General features: G+C 40.4%; 1 protein-coding gene across 6 annotated transcripts in view; it reads right to left on the reverse strand.

Annotated features, from left to right (window-relative positions):
* Rtn3 (reticulon 3) overlaps positions 1-23,254 on the reverse strand; it is a 57,397-nt gene that overhangs the window by 14,199 nt on the left and 19,944 nt on the right. For 2 of the 6 annotated variants that reach the window (NM_001003933.2, NM_001003934.2), the window contains one exon: positions 16,207-18,330. The exons of 2 other annotated variants lie outside the window; for them this stretch is intronic. In NM_001003933.2, the coding sequence (NP_001003933.1) occupies positions 16,207-18,330 (2,124 nt within the window). Of the gene's footprint in view, positions 1-1,327; positions 1,509-16,206; positions 18,331-23,254 lie in introns of those variants that run through there. 2 more of the 6 variants (NM_001271486.1, XM_017318088.2) reach the window with 2 other exon arrangements.

The following is a 23,254-nucleotide window of genomic DNA, read 5'->3' on the forward strand; positions in this document are numbered from 1 at the left end:
GTTAACTGTGTTTAGAATAAAACAAATTAAAGAATTCATCAAAATAAATGAAGCTGGAGAGTGGGAATAACAGTATCCTAAACATAACTGGCCATCCTCACTCAGCTCTCTTTATAGCTGCTAAGACTTAACAAAAACACTTTTTAGAAGATTTTCAGGGGCTGGAGAGATTGACTGCTCTTCCAGAGGTCCTGAGTTCAATTCCCAGCAACCATATGGTGGCTCACAACCATCTGTAATGGGATCTGACGCACTCTTCTGGTGTGTCTGAAGACAGCTACAGTTTACTCATATAAATTAAATATTTAAGTAATTCTTTAAAAAAAAAAAGATTTTCAGTTACATAGTAAAACAGGTTTGTTCAGACAAAGTAAAATCAGCCAAGGTTTAAAATGCAAAACCCAACAAGGGTAAGAATACTATAAAAGGTTAAAATAAATTTAAAGGATAAAATGAGCCCTTCAATTGGTCTTGAAAAGCAGAAGGCAGATGGTGAAATCTACACTCATTCTGAAGCCATTAGCTGTGTTCCATCATCTTCACTCCTTGTAAAACAAGCATTTACAACGTAGTGCCTGCTCCCCTTTAAAAGGCTCAGCATTTATCACTAATGCATTCTAGTCCACTTTTAAGCACTAGGTCAGAACTGCTAAGCAGGATCACAAAATTTCATTCTGCCCAATCTGTTGATCTGTTTTAGACTGATTCTAGAACAGTTCTTAAGCCAGGACTCACAAGGCTGCAATACTCAAGAGTCACCACTGTCATCCATCTCAGCCCTACAAAGTCCTTTCCCCTCTTGCTCAGCACTTTCTAAGTGCTGCCTAGGGAATGTCTTCCTGTTTTGAAAGGCTGCCTTATGAGAAACATTGTAAACATTCTGGTCCCATCTAAGGATGGGCTATCATATCACAAGCTAACTTAGTTTGGGTTGTTAAATTACAGCTGCTTTTGGTACTTTATGTCAATACTGTGTATCTGGCAAGATCCATACTTATCTTCTGGTCAATAACTTTGGTCTCCGTGCTAGTAGTACATCATGGCACAGCTGTACCTTTCCTGCCTCACGTGCTTTCTCTACTTTGTTGCCCTGTCTTCTCAGAGGCAGGCAGTACCCAGCTGCTTCTTCCAATTTTAACTTCCTTTCTTATAGTTAATTCTGGATTTTATGACCATGATCTGTTTTGCAGCAATCGACTTATAATGCCTCTCCTACAAGTTAACTGCTTCTTCCTTAGGAGGTGGTTTATGGATGCTTTGTGTATGTGTGTCTCATTCTCAAGCCATCACTTATGAGTAGGTGCACAAACTGTGTTTAAGTGCTCACCTCTCGGGCACGCTCTAAAACCCTTGGATCCTGCACTGCTTCCTCCTGTCTGCATCAGGCCCCCTTCCTTGCGGTGCAGCCCAAAGTACTGCGTCCAGCAGCAGTTACCCATCGCATGCTGCCTAGGTACCAGCAGCTGCATCTGTCTGCTCTGAAGAGCTCCGCCAAGGCGGCCGTTATTGCAGTGGCCTTAAGGAGCCGCGCGAGCAGCAGCAGCACAGCGCGGTGGCTCTAGGGAGCAACTCCAGGCGCCCAGGCCTGGTCTGAGGGCCCCACTTTATCTTTATTATTGAAAACAAAGGTTTTCTACTACTTGCTAGGAGATTTAAGGTCGCCAGCTGCAGTACCCATAATATACCAAAAGAGGGAGCCTAATGGCGTTCTCAAAAGAAGAAAGCTGCCAGTTCCGCAAGTTCAGTCAGGAGCAGCATTGACACTTTGCTGACTTCCTTATCAATGCTTTATTACCAAATTTAGGGAAAGAGTTTGGTTTGATTTTAAATATAGAAATCTCCAAGGATCAACAAGGATCAACCGTGCTTTCCCTAGCACGGTTCTTTGTGTAGCCCTGGCTGTCCTGGTACTCAGAGATCTGTCTGCCTCTGCCTCCCCAGACGAGGGTTAAAGGCTTGTGCCACCATGTGGAGCTTCTCCCAAGCATTCTTAAGTAAGGGTAGAAAATGATTATACTGAAAAAGGAAGGGATGAAATTGACAAAACTCCAACTTTAATTTTATTTTTGAAGAGTAACTTAAGATTGACACAAGGTTTTATTTTCTTTGCATAAGTTTTTTGTTTTAATTTGCTAATACTCAATACATGTAATAAGATTTAGATGGGGGGAAAGTCACGCTGGTTGATTTGTTTAGAGTAGGGTTTTCCATTTGTAGCACTAACTAATGATCTTTCTCAGTTAAAGACGGGCTTTCCGACTACAAGAGGGGGAACGGCTCATTAATAAAGAGGATGCTCACTGACAGGGCACGCTTCTCCCAATTTTAACTTCCTGTCTTAAAAAATTAACTTTGGATTTTCTGACCAAGATCTGTTTTGCAGCAATGGGTAAAGACTTGCAGATGGGTTTTGCAGTAAATGGGCAAAGACTTCCTTGCTAAGCATGCTAAGGTCCCAAGTTCCATGCACTGCTAAATTAAATAAAAGGTGATGGTGACTGTTCAGTTTCAAAAAAATATTGTACTAAAATAAAATGATGAAGGCATTTTCCCCATTGGACTAGATTTTCATATTTTTAAAAATTGCATGGTTTTCATTAAATTAAATCACTTTTTAAGTTGCAAAAGATACTAGATATCTGTAAATTCAGATCCCAATTTTGTGTATGTTGATAAGGCTTAAGTTTTCTCTACCACATATTTACCATTACCTCAGCACATACTCCTCCAAGTGGCACAGATCACTGACAGGAAAAGCTCTCACTGTCAAACATGTGCACAGTCTTGCTTTGTCCGCAGCAGCGTCTAGCAGCAGGCCAAAGACATTTGTAGAGACCTCTTTCAAATTGATACCCACTAGATTCTTAAAAAATAAGTCATTTTTTTAATCATTAAAACCTCCCATTGTCAGCCAGGCGTGGTGGCTCACGCCTTTAATCCCAGCACTCAGGAGGCAGAGGCAGGCGGATTTCTGAGTTCGAGGCCAGCCTGGTCTACAAAGTGAGTTCCAGGACATCCAGGGCTATACAGAGAAACCCTGTCTCGAAAAACCAAAACCAAACCAAACCAAACCAACCAACCAAAAAACCCCAAAACCAAAAACCTCCCATTATCTTTACCCCCAATTTCCAATTTGTAAAGCACATACAACAGGGATGTGAGACTAGCCCTCCCCAAGCTGTGAAGCAGGTGGTTTTGAAACTCTTAACCTCCCTTATTTAGGACGCAGCTAGATAATAAACGGCTAAAGACACAAGGACTTGTTTTTTTTCTTTTCTTCCCCTACTAAATCTGGGTGTGTTTTTACACACATCAGATTACAGAATTTGTTAATTAAGGAACTGTATAGAAGATGGGCGTGGTAAATAGAGTACACCTGAAATCCTGTCCCTGTAAACAATTACACCAGAAATCCCTTGGGAGGCTGAAGCAGAAGGATTAGCGGGAATTTAAGGCCAGTCTGGGCTACAGTTACAGTGTGAGAGTCTGTCTCAACAAAGAAGAAAAGAATTTATAGAGCAGAGTCACTGGACCACGCTAACTGAAAAACTACGTAAGTGCTAACAAATTTAAACACACAAACATTTTAAAGAAAGGTTCTCATAAAGCCAAGGCTGGCCTCAAACTCAAAACTAGCAGAACCTTGAATTTTTGATCCTCCAGCTTCCACCTCCCAAGTGCTGAGATTACAGCATGTGCCCCCATGCCCCACTTGAGCAGTACCAGGGTTCAAACCCTGGGGTTCCTATATGCCAGGCAAGTACTCTAGCAACTGAACTGCCTTGAATGTGCAATCCTCCCACTTTTACCCCTTACATCCTCTGCCAGTGTGGGACACCTCAGCCAGCCTCAAACCCGAGTGGTAGTCAGCTTGTCTGTCTTTTTCTGTTAGTTGACGCAGGTAAATACACATACATATCCCTGACCTTTGAAGCCTTAAAAACTTCAAAAAAGCAAATAACTTAAAAGCAAATAACTCTCCTGTGAAAAAAGAGTGGTGTACTGGCTCGTTTTATGTCAACTTGACACAAGCTAGAGTCATTAGAGAGAAGGAAGCCTCAGTTGAGAAAATGCCTCGAGACAGGGCTGTAGCCAAGCCTTAGGCATTTTCTTATTTAGTGACTGATGTGAGAGCGGCCACTGTGGCGGGGACACCCCTGGACTAGTGTTCCTGGGTTCTATAAGAGAGCAGATTGAGAGGGAGCAAGAGGTAAGCAGCAGCCCTCAATGGCTTCTGCACCAGCTCCAGGTTCCTGCCTTGTTTGAGTTTCTGTCCAGACTTCCTCCAGTGATGAACAGTGTTGTGGAAGTGTAAGCCAAATAAACCCTTTCCTTGCCAAACTGCTCTGGTCATGGTGTTTCATCACAGCAATACTAACCTCAACTAAGACAGTGGGCATCTGGGTAATGAACAGATACTCCCCTCTGTTTTATTGCCCCCAGCATAGCATAGCTGATAATCATTTCAGGTTAACCAACCACCTATATTTTATTCCCTCAGGCAATGCTAGGGATGGAAACCAAAGGCCCCAAGAGTGAGTACTATATCACTGAGCTACACACCTACACTATTTGGTTTGTTTGATTGTTTTTGAGACAGGGGCTCACTCTGTCTCAAAGGCTGGACTCAAGCTCACTGTATTGCTCCTGCCTCAACGCTAAATGCCATCATGTCCAACTTCTACATTAAACAAAAAAGTGCTAATAGGCTGGAATTGGCTCAGCTGTTAAAAGCATGTGTTCCTGCACAGGACTGAGGATCAATTCCCAGCACCCATATGGCAGCTTACAACTGTCAGTTAACTCGAGTTCCCCAATGCCCAACTCTAACTTTAAAGTGCACCAGGCATGCACATGGTACACACACATATGTGCAAGCAAAAGACTCAAACACATAAAATAGTATATCTAAAACAATGTGCTTAAATACATATACCATAAAGCAACATGGGCTATTTTTAAAGAGTAGTTCAGTAGCATTTAATTACATGCACATTAGCCAGGTGGGGTGGCACATACATACCTTTAATCCCAGCACTCCAGAGGCAGAGTTCTCTGTGAGTTAGAGGCCAGCCTATCTACAGAGTGAGTTCCAGGACAGTTGAGGCTACAAAAAAGAAACCCTCCCTGCTTTGAACCCCACCCCCCCCACCTCCAAAGTACAAACACATTGATGTTATCCACTGATGTTGCACTGTATCCTTCTGCTCACTCCAGTGTTTAAACAAGCATGTCAAAATAAACAGTGGTTATCAGGACATCTACTTCAGCTTGAGAACCAGGACTAAAATGGAGTATTCTTTTCACGTTTTTCTTTAAATGTAAAATTACAGCAAACTACATAAACATAGTCATTGGGTACATGTACAATATGTACATCTGTTCAATTTCGATCAAAGTGTACAAAAGACCACACTCCTGAAGGTGCACCTTTTTCATTATAGAGTTTGTATCTCGATCCCCCACACCTACTCCCAAAGGCCCATTCAGTTAAAGGCTGATTCCCAGAGAGGCAGTTTGGGAAGGTTTGGGTGTCTAGTGGAGGTCTTAGGTCATGGAGTATTGAGGGGGTCTGAGTTTCTTCCTTGTGTTTTGGCCATAAGGCTGACAGTTTTGCTTCAGCACGTTTGCCCTACTTTGGTGATGCCAAAGGTCCAAGAGCAACAAAGCCAACTATGAGCCTGGCAAGTTATTTCAGGCATCTGCTTCAGTAGTAGAAAGCTGACTAACCCAAAAGTCAGCAACTCAAAAGCAACCACTGCTGTCCCAGTTCTTTTGTTCTACAGTCACACAGATGTTCTACAGTCACACAGATGTTCTACAGTCACATAGACATAACTGACACAGTACAAATTATTTTATGCTGGTTCTCACTGAGCATAATATATGAGATTTATATTGATGCAAGCACCAAAACAAAAACAAAACAAAAAATCCAACCTAGCTATGTCCAGCTGGAGAGATGGCTCAGCAGATAAGATCACTTGATCCCTGGTATCCACAAGGTAGGAGGAGAAAACTGACTCCTGTAAGTTGTCCTTGTGATCTATACACAAACATAGCTATGTCAAGGAATGTTTATTCCCTTATTGTTTCAACTTTAGGACATTATTAGTAAAACTACCATATATATATATGTGTGTGTGTATATATGTATGTATATGGAGTTTTTACTCCTCTATAGTGGAGTTGCTAGGCTGTAGGACAAATGGGTATTGTTTTTCAAGAATCTGTCCAGCTTTCCTCATTTATACTCTCAGCCACAGTCCATGAGACTCTCGCTGTCACTCCCCCTTCACTAGGAACTGTATTTAGCTTGAGCCATTAGAATGAATGGATAGTGGTAACTATTTAAACTGTGTGAGATTCAGTATTGGACAGATTTACACTGTATTACTGTTGTTTGTGTAAAATCTTCTGGTAAATGTAGAGGAGTGGGTCTGATGCTTTGATTTAATTGGGAATCTGTGTTTACTGATGCTGGAGGTCCTTGCCCACAATTGGGTTTTGATCTATCAATAAAGATGCCAGTGGCCAATGGCTGAGTGGAAAGAAAGAGGCAGGAATTCCAGGTTCCCGCAGGCTAGGAGGAGGAGGAGAATTTAGGGGAAGAGAGACAGACTCAGAGCTGTAGGGGAGATCTTCCAAAACGTAGGCGGAAAAGAAAAGAGGTCCAGGGAAGGAAGCTTGAAAGTGTCTTGGGCAGCAAGACCTATGGGCTTCACAGAAGGTAACTGGGCAACTAAGTTGAGGGCAGATTTAGAAATATTGAGCTAGGAGTAAAAGGTAAGGGCTTGAAGGAAGGGCTGGAAGGCTTTGAAGAGCCCAGCCACAGACCCTATAATAAGGCAGCTTAAAAATGAGCTAATGTGTGTGAGTCTTTCATCTGTGGAACTGAGATAGCTCCTGGGCAGGTGTGCGCCTGCGACCAGCTGGGAGCACAAAGTGGGATAGCCAAAAACTAGCCATTAACAGGGAAGTATAATTAGTTTGTTTAGTCCAATTTCTGATAGTCCAATAAATACATTTTGGCATGAACTTTCTTAAGGCAGTGACTTATTAGTGATGTCTTTCATTATGCAAAAATTTAAAAAAAAATTAAAAATTTGGTTTTGATAAAGTCTAATTAAGTTATTCTGAGATTAGTACATCCAATGACCTAAGAACCCTTTGTCTAGCCCCATACAATGTAGATACTTTTTTCTTTTTTCTTCTCTTCCATTGCAACAGTCTCATTACTCAGCCTGGGCTGAACCCAAGTCCTCTTATCTAACCTTAGCCACCACCCTGGCTTTGTAAGATTTTTAAAAAAGTTTTTATGTTTACTGACTGATTTTCAATTAATTTTGTATACCATGTGATGTTAGAACTGGTGGGCAACATCCCAAGGCATTGCCTAAGACTTGCCACTTGGTTTATGTGTCCTGTATAGAATGTCCCACTTGTTCTCAATTATGAGTAGAACCTGTGATTAGGAGAGGCTAGTCAGTGCAGTGAGCAACCACGTGAGTACTAGAACCTGAGGGCAGCTCCAGAAGCTAAACACGACCAGCACTTTCCACTTCAGTTGATAGCTAGTGAGAGTTGTGATCTGGGGTGAGAGATGGCTTAGCCATTAGGAGTACTTATCTTACAGACTAGTTCAGTTCCCAGCACCTACATCCTGGAGAGAAGATGTCTGTATGAATGTGGCACCCATCAATAATAAATCTGATGGCCTATGGATTAGTTAGGAAATTGAAGGTGGAACATCCAGAGAAAGGATTCTGGGACAGACCCGGGAGATCCACCTCTGAAGATGTGAGGAGATGGCTACATGGTACCTGAGTACAGGTAACCGGCTCATGGCAGAATGTAGATTAAAATAATTGGGTTATCTAAGTTATGATTATAGTCAGAGAAGAGCCTAGATATGGCCAAGGTATTTGTAAATATATTTTGAATCTGAGTCTTTTTTTTTTTTTTTTTTTGAGACAGGGTTTCTCTGTATAGTCCTGGCTGTCTTGGAACTCACTCTGTAGACCAGGCTGGCCTCAAACTCAGAAATCCGCCTGCCTCTGCCTCCCAAGTGCTGGGATTAAAGGAATGTGCCACCATGCCTAGACCTAAATCTTTTAAAAAAAGATTTAAAATTTCTTAATTATGTGTATTTGGTGTCTGTGTGGGTATGTGCACATGAGTCCAAGTGGCTGATGAAGCAAGAGTTACAGGTAGTTATAAGTCACTCAATGTAGGTGCTAGGACTGAACTTGGGTCTTTCCAAGAACAATGCATGCTCTTAGGCACGAAGCCACCTCTCCAGCCATCTCTTACCACCCCCCCACAACTAAAAGTAGGGATCTAATCCCACAACCTCCATGACCTAAATTCTGTCAGCAACCAAAGAAGCTGATGACAAGCTCTTGAGCTTCAGATGAGGTTACAATTCTGGACCACACAGCCACACACACACCAGTTTTAGAACCAGACCTCACTTCAGCCTAGCAAGACTTTGCACAGAAGATCAGCAGATGACCCACATCTACATTTCTGACCTATAGAATAAGAACTAACACTGTTTAAATCACTGAACTAGTAGTAATACCCCCTGTGCTCTGCTTAACTTTCAACATCACTGCTGTCTTTATTACTAGGGTTTTATAATATCTTGAATATTCTAAGTCCCTTAATTTTTCTTTTCCAATACTGCTTGGGTTTGCTAAGTTCTTTGTATTTCCACAGAAGAATTCCATTTGGACTTTCAATTTTCTGTGGCAGAAAAATCCTTGTACTCTGACCACACTATATTGAACCCACATTCTGGACAGCACTGACATGGTAATGACTGCCAGTCTTCCAAATGCAGATAGAACATCTTTTCCCCTTAGCTCTTCCTTCATTTTCCTCTGCAGTAATCTGTAGTTTCTAGCACATCTTAATTAAAAAACAATGCGGATGCTGAGAATCAAACCTTGGTCTTCTGTAACAAGTCTCTAAGCCACCAAGCTGGAGCACTCTCCAGCCTCCCCCTTTTTTGTTAATTGTGATGTTTAAATGAAAATATATTATGTACTGGGGGGGAAGGGAGAGGAGGCAGGGGGCAGGAGACAGGGTTGCAGGTTCTCTCAACTCAAGATCTTCCTCTTTTAGCTTCCCAAGTGGACTTCATGCATGTACCACCTTACCTGACTTGCAACTACCCACCCCGATTCAAAGTTTTTAAAAATTATTTGCTATTAGTGTATAACAATACAGTGAGTTTTAGGTATTTTCTTTTTTTTTCCAAGATCTTATCTCAAGTTTAATTTATTTTTTAAAGATTTATTTATTATTATATATAAGTACACTGTTGCTGTCTTCAGACACACTAGAAGAGGGCATCGGATCATAGATGGTTGTGAGCCACCATGTGGTTGCTGGGAATTGAACTCAGGACCTCTGGAAGAACAGTCAGTGCTCTTACCCACTGAGCCATCTCTCCAGTCCCAGGTATTTTATTTTTCAAACTATGTGTGTGTGCATTTCCCCATAGAAGGTAGAAAAGAGCTCCTGGAGCTACAATCATAGGTGATTGCTGACTTATCTCTCCAGCCCTTGAGTACTTTATTTTATTGTAGTTCTAGGGTTCAAACCCAGGGCCTCATGCACATTAGACATATTTTCTATTACTTATGTTTTGAGCATTAGCCAGTATGTCTTCTTAAATTTTGTTACATTCATTAATCAGTGCTAGTGATTGTTTTATAAATTATATAGGATAGATTCCTTTCACACTTTTTAAAAAGAGTTATTTTAAGTGTATTTTCTATGTGTGCTCCAAGTGAGTGCAAGTTACCTGTGGAGGCCAGAGCTGTGGAGTTGAATTTACAGGATGTTATGGTCTCCCTGACATGGGTACTGGGAATCAAACTTAGATCTTCTGTAGGAGCAGCAAGTGTTCTTAGTTTATGAGCCATCTCTTTAAGTCCACTGTTCTTGTTTTTTTTTTTAATAGGTTTTCTTTATGTAGCCCAGGCTGGGATTGAGCTCACTATCATGCATAAAACTTGTGGAAACTGGTTCTCTCCTACCATGTAGGTTCTGGGGAACTGAACTCAGGGTATCAGGCTTGCCAACAAGTGTCTTTACCCACTGAGTTATCTTGCCAGCCTTTTCCTTGAATTCTTGATCCTATTGCGTTTAGTGCTTAATGGGATTGATGTCATTCTTCTTTAATCTGGAAAACTTCCTTTAGCATTTCTTGTAGTCCAGGTCATCTATAACAAATTCTCTTTTTTTCACATCTAAGAAACCTTTATTATATATTAAAGATCATTTTTATTCCATGTACAATAGTATTTGCCTATGTGTATTTGTACTGCATATACGCAGTGCCCAGAGGCCAGAAGAGAGCATCCTCTGAAAGAACTACTAGGGCTCTTAATTGCTAAGCCACTTCTCCAGCCCCTTGATTTTTAGTCTCCTATTATTTAATATAGAAATCTGGGTTAAAACTGGACATGGTTGCACATCCCAGCACTCTGGAGGTGGAAGCAGGAGAGGAGGATAAAATATCTCACTTTGGTTATTTGATGATGATTTTTTTTAACATTTTATGTGCCTGAGATCTCAGGGCTATGCTATTTCATAATGGTCAGATTAAGCATAGCCCGGTAATATGATTTATGGCAAATGCCTATTTTGGCTTGGTGATGCTGGCGTCTGAGTAGTCATGTAGCAGTTAAGGACACACGGCTTGTTATCCTGGATACCAAGGACTTAACAAACAATTCTGGATGACAACTCTTTATATTTTGTCATCATAGTTGTAGAAGAATTGGATACTTCCCTGCGTTGAGAGTGTTGACAGCTGAAAGCTCGCCTGGTATCTTCCTGTGTGATCCTTTGCTGCAATCAACTGTTAGCAATGCTATCAGTTTCTGAACCCACTGAGTCCTAGCCAGTCCCTCAGCCTGAGAGTTGTCTTTGGACTTATCCTAGTAGGTGACAGCTGAGCTTTAGCCAGCATGTGTACTTCGTTGACTAGGAAGTCTGTGATCATTTTATCTTCAAAAAGCTCTTCTCTAGTCTGCTGTGGGACTTTGATTACACAATCTTTTGATTATTCCACAGATTACTGAAGTTTTGAAGGTAATTTTCTTCCTCCCTTGTATTTCAGGTTGTATAATTCCCTATTCATCAAACTCACAGATTTTCTCTTTCCCATTTTGCTATTGTGGTCACTTAGTGAGTTTCAAATTTCAGATGTCTATAGTTCTAGGGGTTCCTCTAGGCAATTTCTGTTTCTATTTTTAGGCTGAGATTCCCTTTATTTTCATTCAATACAAACATTTTTCCTTCACTATAATAAATTATCTTTCCCCCACCCCCTCTCCAGGGTCTCATTATGCAACTGGCTGTCCTGGAACTCATATATATAGACTAGGCTGGCCTTGATTTAATTCTAATATATGAATTTAGTTTATAGAGATCCTTTTCCAAACTGAATTATTTTTCTGGTTTTAACAAAGTTAGTTTTGATTTCCATTCTAGACACTATAACTAAAATGTTTTACAGCTTAATGTAACTACTCTGTTATAGTTCTCCATATAGCATGCATTAAGAAATTATTTAACTCCTTTAGTCCCAGCACTTGGGAGGCAGAGGCAGAGAGGCAGAGGGATTTCTTTGAGCTTGAGCACAGACTGCTCCAGATCAGTCAGGGCTATACAGACAGACCCCAAGTCAACACTTTCCCACATGCAAATAAATGATTGTATTTATTTCATATGTACATGTGGGTGGGTGCCTGCTTGTCTGTATGTGCACTAAGTGAGTGCAGATGCCTAGCCTAAGGAGGCTAGAAGCTGAACCTGAGCCTTCTTGCTATATCAACAAGTGCTTACAACCACTGAGAGTATTGATTTTGGGGGTTGTTTTAAGCATGCCATTACATTTTGTTAAAGACTATTTGCAAATTGTCACTGGTGCAGATCAAGTCATGGTTCCGTTCTTCCATCTTTAGCTGGATTGCCTAGATTCTCTCATGTACACATGTAGATCAGGGATCAGAAAAAGTTTACACAGAGATTATTTTATAGAATTTAGGCTTTTGTCCTCTGGATCTCTCCTTTTCAGGATACTTCTTCCCTTTTAATATCTCCTCATTGAGAATGACTTAATTTATCTTCTTTTGATGGGTGGTGGTAGCACACCTTTAACCCACACTTGGGGGACTACATAGATAAAACCCTGTCTCAAAACAAACAGCCCAAAGCAACAAAAAACCTTTTCTCTCAACTGGTCAGGTCCCAACTACAGCCTGTTTTTCTGGTTAAAAGCATGAAAAATAGATTAAATTTAATTGTTCAAATGTATTCCATGTTAACTCTTTCAGAAACTGTTTGTTTTTTTATGTTCTATACTGCCTTCAGACCTCTTTCTTTTAAATTATTCTTAAGTATAGTCATATACAGAAACACTGGGTCCAATAGAACCCTACCAGGTTATAATAAAAAGGTGACTTTATTTATTTATTTATTTATTTATTTATTTATTTATTATATTTAAGTATACTGTAGCTGTCTTCAGATACTCCAGAAGAGGGAGTCAGATATCATTACGGATGGCTATAAGCAACCATGTGGTTACTGGAATTTGAACTCAGGACCTTTGGAAGAGCAGTCAGTTCTTAATTGCTGAGCCATCTCTCTGGCCCTATTTTTTTTTTAAAGACTTATTTACTCATGTAACTTATGTATATGTGTGCTCTGTCTTTATTCTCTGGAAAGCCTTTTGGGGTACCGCTTGGCAGGAGTCTGACATTGGCCAAGGACAAGGAAATGGGCTTCAGGCAGGAATCTAACATTAGGGCATAATAAGGAAGTAAGTTTCAGCAAGAATCTAACTTTAGGGCTGGCGAGATGGCTCAGTGGTTAAGAGCACTGACTGCTCTTCCGAAGGTCCTGAGTTCAAATCCCAGCAACCACATGGTGGCTCACAACCATCTGTAATGAGATCTGACGACCTCTTCTGGTGCATCTGAAGACAGCTACAGTGTACTAATGAATAATTAAAAAAAAAAAGAATCTAACTTTAGGCTGTAATAGGGAAGTAGGGCAAGGCAGGAATTTTAGTCTTAGGGTGGAACAGAAGAACTAGGCTTCAGGCAAGATTTTGGGTCTTGGACGAGGAAGTGGGCTCAAGTATTTTGGTCAGTATAACAAGCCCTTTTAAACAACTGTCATGGGAGTAATTGCTTGCTGCTTTGTTAGTTCCTTATTGTACTGCTTTGCCCAAAATACTTGCATGTAATTAAAAATGGTATAAAAAGTGGATTGGAAAATAAAAATTTGCCTTCAGTCTCAGAATTGACTGGGGTCACCATACAATGTTGTCTAACTGTCTTGTTTCCTTTCAATCCTCACTCCTGCACTGCCTGTTGACTGAGTGGGCTTGGTCATTATTCACACTTGGAGAGGGCGTCAGATCTCATTACAGATGTTTGTGAGCTGCCACGTGGTTGCTGGGAATTGAACTCAGGACATCAGGACCTCTGAAAGTAGTCAAGTGCTTCTAAGCACTGAACCATCTCTCTAGTCTCATGATTTTATTTTTATTTAACTTTTTTTTTTTTTTTCTGAGACATGGTTTCTCTGTGTAGCCCTGGCTATCCTGGAACTCACTCTGTAGACCAGGCTGACCTCAAACTCAGAAATTCACCTGCCTCTGCCTCCCAAGTGCTGGGATTAAAGGCGTGGGCCACCACACCTGGCTCTTATTTAAAAATTTTTTATTTTAAAGATTTCTACTTATGTGTATGTACATGTCATGTGTACACACTGTGTGAAAACAAGTTGATGCATTTAACAGAAATGTTTTACATCTTTAAAGATTTGGTCATAAAATAACTGCTAAGGTTTTTAATTTTGAAATTTGTAAAGAATAACATTTTGGGGGCTGGTGAGATGGCTCAGTGGGTAAGAGCACCCGACTGCTCTTCCGAAGGTCCGGAGTTCAAATCCCAGCAACCACGTGGTGGCTCACAACCATCTGTAACGAAATCTGACTCCCTCTGGAGTGTCTGAAGTGTACTTACATAAAATAAATAAATAAAAATCTTAAAAAAAAAAAAAAGAATAACATTAAAAAAAATTTAGTATTAATTTTATGTGTACTGATATTTTACCTGCAAGTATGTAAGTGTACTATGTGTGTACAGTGTCTGAGGAAGCCAGGAAAGGACACTGAATCCCCTGCAACTGGAGCTACAGATAGATGTAAGTCACCACGTGTAAAGAGTGACTTTTAAGCTTCTAACTATGTCAATCTGCCTTAACTACCACCTAAAAATATTTACCAATAACAGAATCTGGTCAGTGAAATATCCTTAACTTCTACATCTCTTTTTATTTCTCATTCTAGGCGAAAATACTTACAAAATTCTTTACTTATAACACTATAAAACATTGTAAAATAACTACCATTGTCCCAGTACCAAAGAAAGACAATGAACCAGCTAGGCTTGCTGTCTAAGGTCACACTGAAGTCTAAAAATGCCAGAATTAGACAGGAGGCTTTATGACCTAATTTCTATATGCTTCATCACTCAAAATGGTTGCAATGAGAACCAATGCAACCCAGGAATTCAAAAGGTACTGATGTATCACTGAAGTAGTAGTCTAATTTAACACTGGCTGTATACAGAGCTTTAAGAATCTTTTTTTACCCCTTAACTGTGGTGGTTTGAATGAGAATGGCCCGAATAGATGCATATATTTGAATGCTTGGTCCCTAGTTGGTGGAACTGTTTTGGTAAGGACAAATAGGTACTGTTGGGGAAGGTGTGTCACTGGGGGTGGGCTTTGAAATTTCAAAAGCCCATGCCAATTGGCTGTTTCCTAATTGTGCATCAAATGTAAGCTCACAGTTAGTGCTCCAGAGCTCTGCCTGTCTGCCTGCTGCTATGATCCCCACCATGATTGTCATGAAGTCATTCTCTCTGAAACTATAAGCGAGTCCCTAACCCCTTTAGCCCTAGCTGTTCTAGAACTCCCTCTGTAGACCAGGCTCAGAGACCCATCTGCCTCTGTCTTCCCAGTGCTGGAATTAAAGGCATGTGCCATGACTATGGTGCTAAGTAAGCCTTTTTGAATACTTACTTTCTTTTTCTTTTCTTTTCTTTTTGATTTTTCAAGACAGGGTTTCTCTGTGTAGCCCTGGCTGTCCTGGAACTCACTTTGTAGACCAGGCTGGCCTCGAACTCAGAAATCCGCCTGCCTCTGCCTCCCGAGTGCTGGGATTAAAGGCGTGAGCCACCATGCCCGGCTTTTATTTATTTACTTATTTATGAATACTTTCTTTTTTAAGTTGCCTTGGTCATGGTGTTTCTCACAGAAATAAAAAGTAACTAATACACTTTGCAAAATAAACAGCATTTAAAGCCATTTTCCTGCAAGCCATCTACTAGGAAAGAGATCATTTCAAATAAAAAAGAAACATGAAGATCTTCTGGTACTATTAAATGTCCTGTTGTCTGGAGACTGTTCAGTAGGCCTGAAGTATAAGAATGAATGAGTTTCTCTTAAGTATTACTCCAAAAGAACACTGTAATAATGGTCACCTACTTTCAAAGCATAAACCCTGTGGAATACAGTAAATTAATTAAAAGTTACATTTACCGAGTTTCCCTGCAGGAATTCTTTTATCTTTGATAACTAATTAAAATTTACAAGTCCCCTCTTTAAAAAAAAAAAAAATCCAAGTACCTATCAATGTTTACTATCATGGAGATTTAAAAACTGAACTTTAAAAATAAATAAGAATACAGACTGGGCCTATAATCTCATCCCTTGAGAGGCTGAAGAAGGATACTATGCGCTCAACAATAGCTTGGGCTACGTAGTGAGTTCCAGGCCAGCTTGGGGTAACCTTGTTTCAAAACAAACAGCAGCAAAATCACAAACTGGTAAATAAATATGAACGTGGTGATATTCTTAAAGGCAATAGCCACATTTAGGCCACTTATAAAGAAAGAAGAACCTTGAAACAGAACAGAACTCAGAAGGTTAGTTCCCAAAGTCTGTGGCTTTAGGAAATACAGATATAGAGAGACTAAGTTAAGTGATCACTAAGTGTGTGTGGGAAGTCTGCCTTTTCTTACAGGGCATAAAGCAAAATGAAAAAGTGGTAGTCTGATAATCACAGCAGCATCAGCCACATGCAGAATTTCTGTTGTAAATGGTTACCTGGGAAATCACTGAGAAGTCTTGCTAGAACATTCTTGTTAACCATTTCAGTCTTGGTAAGGCTGGAAATAGAATCTATTCTAGTGTTTTTGATGATAGTAGGATTTTTGGGAATTCCAAGATCAGATCCAGTTTTGACATCTGTGTGTTCTAGGATGTCAGATGAACTCTGTGGCCCAGACTGTGGAGCAAAGGTTTGCTTGAGTTTTCCTCCAGAAGATATTCCTTCATCCTGCACCTTCTCAGCTTGCCTTTCTCCTAATTCTTTAATGGCTCTGATGGTGAGCTGCTCCTGCTCTAAGTCGGGAGACATCGTAGGGGCACCTCCAGTTGTTTCTCTGCTGTCTTCACTGTATTTGCTTTTAATATTTTTGGTTTCAGAACCACTTAGCTCACTTTCATGCAAGAGTTCCACAGGCAAAGTGTTTTTAAAGTCTGCTATCTTCTCTAACACTGCTTCCAAAACATCACCTTCCTCTTTATCCACTATCCCCTTCTCCTCGGCTCCTGTGAGGACAGCCATCAAGTCCTCTGGGGAGGAACCATCTGTATCTTCAACATATTTTCCAAGCAAAGATTCCAACTTGGCAGAAGCTGGCACAGTTAGTGAGAATCCTGTCTCATTAAGAACACTTGGAGGTGCTGCTGAGCAAACTTTGGGGTTGTTAGTCATATCAAGCTTTTCAGGTGTGACTTCATTCAGGGTATTAGGTACTTGTGAAGCCACCTCACCTTCCAGACTCTTCTGAGTAGGAGTTTCTGGCTGGGCCTGCGGCTGCTCAGAGTTTTCACACATTTCACTCCTCACAGTTTCACGACTGGGAGTCTCTTTGATTTCCCTTTCACTTGTTTTTGCAGCAGCACTTGGAAGGGAGTCAGGTTTTTCTGTGATGTCCTCTATTACTGTGTCATCAGATTCCCCAGAACTATCAACCTCTGTGACTTCCCCCATCACAGAGTTAGGCCAGGCACCCCTCAGGTTAGGTAAAGTTACTTCCACTGTGGCTGCTCCAGAGCCTGAGACCCATTTCTCAGGCATAGAGCCAGGCAGCTCAGAATGAAGCTGAGAACTGCCTGGCACACCGTTGCCACCAGCTTCTTTTGTGGAACTGAGGTAGTCTCTTACAGGTTTTCCTTCTGTAAATGCTTCTGTCCAGTCACCTGTGGATTTGGTAATGGGAGTGCTCCCATTAAAAGAACATACAGGCATTTTCTGTTGAGGGTTTGTTTTAAGATTTATAACTGGAATTTCTGAGCGAAGTTCACTCCTGTCTAGTCCTGTACTTTCTGTGGTGCAAGATGTTTTATTGGCCTGTTGTTTTGCTTGGGGATCTAAGTCCCAAGTCAGTATTTCATTAGTAAAGTTATGCATATCATTCACACATCTAGACACCTCTTCCAGTGCTGCTGTAGTGTGTGAGAACTGTCTACCGAGCAGTACAGAGGATGGGTAACGCCCTGCCTCTTTATTTCTCAGTGGAAAGAGTTTGTCATTCATTTCCAACAAGTCTGCGGGGGATTCTCTATCGCCATGAGCTGCCCAGCCACCCAAATCATTTGGGTTTTCCTTATACAAATCTTTAAATTCTCTGTCAAATGTTGCTTTGTCAATAATTACTTCAAACGGTGACTCAGGAGAATCTTTTTCTACACTGGCTACTGGAAGTTCAGATGGGGACAAGGAATATGTACAAATGTGTTCTGCCTTAGACTGCCCAAAATCCAGTGCACTTCTGTCCTCCCCATCTGGAACCTTGTTTGGGTTCTTGGGTTCTTGGTCTTTAACTACCCACTCTTCTGCTGGACCAATTTCTTTTGACAGAAAAGCAGGTTGCTCTGGGAAACTGTCTGGAATAGAAGGGTGGCTGCAAGGAATGCCAGTTGCAAGAGAAACCGGAGCGTCTACTCTGTCCTTGTTGGTCCCCTGAGGTGAGTCCAGTTTTTTCTTATCTAGAAGAACCAAGGGGTCTTTTCCTTTAGCTAGAACAAACTGGCTACCTAATGTTTCACTCTTTTCTCCAAGCGGTGTTGTAGGGTCAGGGTTATGTATTTCAGAAGATGAAAGAAAGGAGGAAGTCATACTTTTTGAAGGTGGCTCATCAGAGCAAAGAGAGCTCAATCCCGCTATGGTCAGAATTTAAAAGGAAAAAGATCATTTACCAGATGCAAGTACACACATTAGCTAGTCAGGCCAAGCAGCATGCTTTTTATTTTTAAAAATATCACACACACACACACACACAGAGTGTATGAACAGATACACACACACAAAAGTACATAACAAACCAAAGGTCAATGGTTATCCTACAAAACATGCATTAAAGTGCCAACAATAAAACAAAAGCCAGTATCATGCTACAAATTTCGAATGACAAAACATTTATTTTTCAGGACAACTATTTTTTAATTAGTTAACCCCCCCCATAATAAAGGGGTGATGGTACTGGGAGATTTGGGGAGTTTTTCCATTCTTTTTTTTGGGGGGGGGTAGTTATTCTATAGGAACAATGTAATCTATACAATAGAGCTTGCTGTAATGTCTTCCTTTGTGAGTTGAACAATTCAGAACACACTGGCTCTACAGATCCCCTGTTACAGTCCTCACAATCTGAGAAGGAAGAGTTAGCAGCCTGACTCAAGTTGTTCTTGATTTAGAAAGGCAGCAGGTCTTTCTTGAGTCTGAAAATCATACTAACATCAGATGTTAATCATCAAACATCAGATGTTTCCAAATGCCATATAAAAGAGTTGTTGCCTCATTAGCCAGGAGCAGTGGTGCATGCCTTTAGCACACTGGGTGGGGTTGGGGCACCAGAGGGAGGAAGATCTCTCTCTGTCAGTGAGAGGCTAGCCTGGTTTACATAGTAAGTTCCAGGACAGCCAGGGCTATGTAGAGAGACCCTGTCTCCAAATAGAAAAACAGGAGTTGTTTTATTCTGTCACATCAATAAATTTTATGTCACAGGATCTGAGCTTTAGAACAGTAAAGCTGTAACCTAGGCAGTGGGAACCCCTTCAAGGATGGGGTGGGTGGTCATAGAATTAAGTCTGATTATAAAACTGGCCGAAAAAAATGATGACATAGATGTCGTAAACTGTGTATACCCATCACTACATACCTGAGATCCTCAGCATGAAAGAGGTGTAAGGTAAATGAATCCCTGTACCTAGGTTAAAATGCTGAATCTTTCCCAACAGGAATGTAACCCTGAGGCAAGCAAAACTGACCTTACAAAGACAGCATAGCCTACCATTTTATAGACATGGAATTTCAGATGATTCAGAAGAAAGACTCGCAGATGAGACTGTCAGCAAAGTAAATTAATTATGTCTATCACATGCCAGACACCATTTCAGAAACTGGATTTAATGCAGTAAATGAAACAGAAAAAAACCTGTTCTTTATGGAGCTAATACAGGGAAGAAAGACCAAAATACACAAAATCAATAAACAAATAAAATAATGGAACTGATATATTCCATAAAAAGAAAAAGAAACCACAATAGAAACGATGATCACAAAATATGTAATTACTAGGATAACAGTGAGGACACTGTGTGCTTTGGTAGGAAGTGAACTTGCCAGTTTCTTATGCCCTGTTTTCTCTCCAATTTCCCCTGAACCCTGAGCACTCCAATAGTTTTGAACTGGGTATAGAACAATCTAAGGCAAAACTGTGAGGTTAGGCTAGAAGTCTTGCTGTCAGAATGCTAGTGGGTTTTCTTATGAGCATCATGACTACCTGGCAGACTGAAAATTTTTTATTAAATACTTTTTTTGATGCAAAGTCTTCTGCGTTCCAGGCTGGCCTCAAACTTATTATGTAGCTCAGAATATTCATGAACTACTCATTCTCTTGACTCTACCTCCTCTAGGGTTTCATGTATGCCAGGTACTCAATCAACTGAACTACAGCCTCAGCTCCTTATTAAAGCCCTTGATATGCCAGGCATGGTAGCACACGCCTTTAACCCCAGTACTTGGGAGGCAGATCTCTGTGAGTTCAAAACCAGCCTGGTCTACAGAGTTCCAGGACAGCCAGTTACATAGAGAAAAACCCATTCTTGAAAAACCAAAAGCCTGATACATTTGTGCACGCGAGCACACACACACACGCACACGCACACGCACAGAGAGGCACACGCATGCTCCCTAATAATGATTTCATAACCAGCTGTGGTGGACAGTGTTTTGTGAAGTTTTGAGGGTAAACAGAACACTGCCTTGTTCATTCTTTGGTGAGCCTGAGATATAGGATGTTAGAGCTCTCATTACTAACAGACTTTCCCTCGTGGAGCCAAAGAAGGCAACATCTTCATCAGTGTTTTAATTTTAATGATCTCCATTAGAATTTTGGAAAATGAAGACATTCTGGCTAACTGTAACCCTAACAAACTTGAGCAGGGTGGATATGTACTAACACAATGAAAAAAAATTAGGCTGGAAGTAAAAGGTTTATAGTGTGAAAACATTAAGCAGAAATAACAAGCCTTTTGCAAAAGCTCTAAACAAGAACTCTCCAATTAGTAGACAGCATGGCATTAATAGCCATTAGTGTTTCACAAATCAGCAACTTATAATACAGTAGAAAACTCCAGAGAACCTGAAAGTTGTTACCTACTAAAATAATATACACTACACGACTTGCTGATCAAACAGATTTGGGTTATTGTATAAATAAGAAAATGTCTACTAGCTTTCTTTTTTCAAACACTCAGCCATCGTGTCTCATGCATTTGACTCTCAGAGCACCCAGGAGGCAGAGGCAGGCAGATCTCTGAGAGTTCAGGACAGCCAGGGCTACAGTTTATCAGTGTTTTAATTTTAATGATCTCCATTAGAATTTTGGAAAATGAAGACATTCTGGCTAACTGTAACCCTAACAAACTTGAGCAGGGTGGATATGTACTAACACAATGAAAAAAAATTAGGCTGGAAGTAAAAGGTTTATAGTGTGAAAACATTAAGCAGAAATAACAAACAAAACAAAACAAAACAAAAATAAACACAAACAAACATATACCTTGCAATGTTTCACATGTACTTAAATCTCCATGAAAAAAAAAATCTCTTGAGTAGGGTATGGTGCACACAACTGTGATCCCACACTTGGGAAATGTAAGATCATTAAGCAAGTACTTAGGAGCAGTAAGATTAGAAGTTTGAGGCCAGCTTGTGTTATGATACCTTGTCTCAAAACAAGCAAACAACAAAACTATAAAACATTACTGCCACCCCCACAACCAACAAAAAACTTTTTTTTTTTTTTTGGTTTTTTGAGACAGGGTTTCTCTGTATAGTCCTGGCTGTCCTGGAATTCACTCTGTAGACCAGGCTGGCCTCGAACTCAGAAATTCTCGCCTGCTTCTGCCTCCCAAGTGCTGGGATTAAAGGCGTGCGCCACCATGCCCGGCTTAGATCTCTGAATTCAAGGCTGGCCTGGTCTACTGTGAATTCCAGGAAGGTAGGGTAACAAAGTGAGACTGTATCAAATAAAATAAAATAAAATAAAATATATTTAAAAGTCACTGCAAGTAGTTTCTGAATTAAGTTTTTTCCAACACTGGGATTCAATTCCACATTAATTTTAAGGTTTTTCTATGTAGCCCTGGATCTTACTCTATAGACTAGGCTGGGGTTAAAAGCATATACCACCATGGCTTGGCTATAGGAGCTTTAAAAAAAAATTTTTTTTTAAACCTCTTTTGAGACAGAGTCTCTCACTATGTATCTATGTAGATAGACATGGCTGGCCTGAAACTCACTATGTAGACGAGGTTTGTCTTGAACTAACAAATATCCACTTGTCTCTATCTGCACTATCCCCTCGCGCCCTGTAAAGTACCAGCATTAAAGTGTGTACCATCTTGTATTTATGGAGCTGAATCTTTTGTTCATTAACTCAGAATCTCCAAGGATAGAGCTCAAGGGTCTGTCCACTAGCTTCCCTGACACATCTAATTCAGCACATCTGGTGAATTTTAGAAGGCAGAATGACCAGAGCTGTAGTTCAGAGCTCTAGTTTTGTAAGTCACAGATGGTGGCCACTCTCTTCACTGTCCATCACATGTACAGGAGCACAATGAGTTGCAGGGGTGGATCTCTGGGTCCCACTCCCACAATCACACACAAAACTAAACCAAACCATGAGCTGGAGAGATGGCTCATCAGTTAAAAGCACGGGCTGCTCTTCAATTCAGCACCCATATGGCAGCTCACACCTGTCTGTAAGTTCTGCTCTTGGGGACCCAACACCGTCCTTTTACATACACGTAGGTAAAGCACCAATTACATAAAATAAAAATAATTTAAACAAACAAACAAGCAAACAATAAATGGCAATAAAAACCAAACCAGGGCAATTTTAAGCCTATTTTGAAAAATACAGTAACATTAAATTTGTGTGGAATAAGACAAAGCACCACTTGACTAGAAATCTGGCATGGAAATTGACTGAGGAAGTTTTCAAGAATTAGAATATTATGTAAGAAGAGGATTAAAAAGTGACACAATTAAAAAAAACTTCAAGTGAATTAAACATATATATCAAATGAACATATTTGAATTGTAAAATCGCTTATAGTTTACCCTACTTTTCAAAGTATCTTCTCTACATTTTCCCACTTAAACAATCTCTAAGAAAGAGTGAAAGTTTACTATTTATGTAAACATTCCTACCATAATCACTGAAAACATGTGATCTAGATCCCAGAAGCACATTAACTCAACTGTTGAAAAGAGCCATTCTTCCTACAAAGAATGAATTAGCTTAGACTAACATGATTACCACTTAGTTAATTCTCCTTTTACTTAGGAATTCTATTGTTTTAATTAAAGGGACACTCTAAACATGGGACACTTTCAACATGGAAGACTACACACATTAGCAAAGGGGTGCCAGCCTGTAGATGCCATTAAGCCATTCTTCACATAAACAGTATGTATATCAATACAAGGGGAGTGTGGAATATTCAGGTGTAGGTTTCCCAACACTTGAATTTTCTTATGTTCACAGAACAAGAAGGCAAGACACATTACCGTGCACAA

This window comes from Mus musculus, chromosome 19, assembly GCF_000001635.26.
Source record: "Mus musculus strain C57BL/6J chromosome 19, GRCm38.p6 C57BL/6J".
In the NCBI taxonomy this organism is placed as follows: Eukaryota; Metazoa; Chordata; class Mammalia; order Rodentia; family Muridae; genus Mus; species Mus musculus.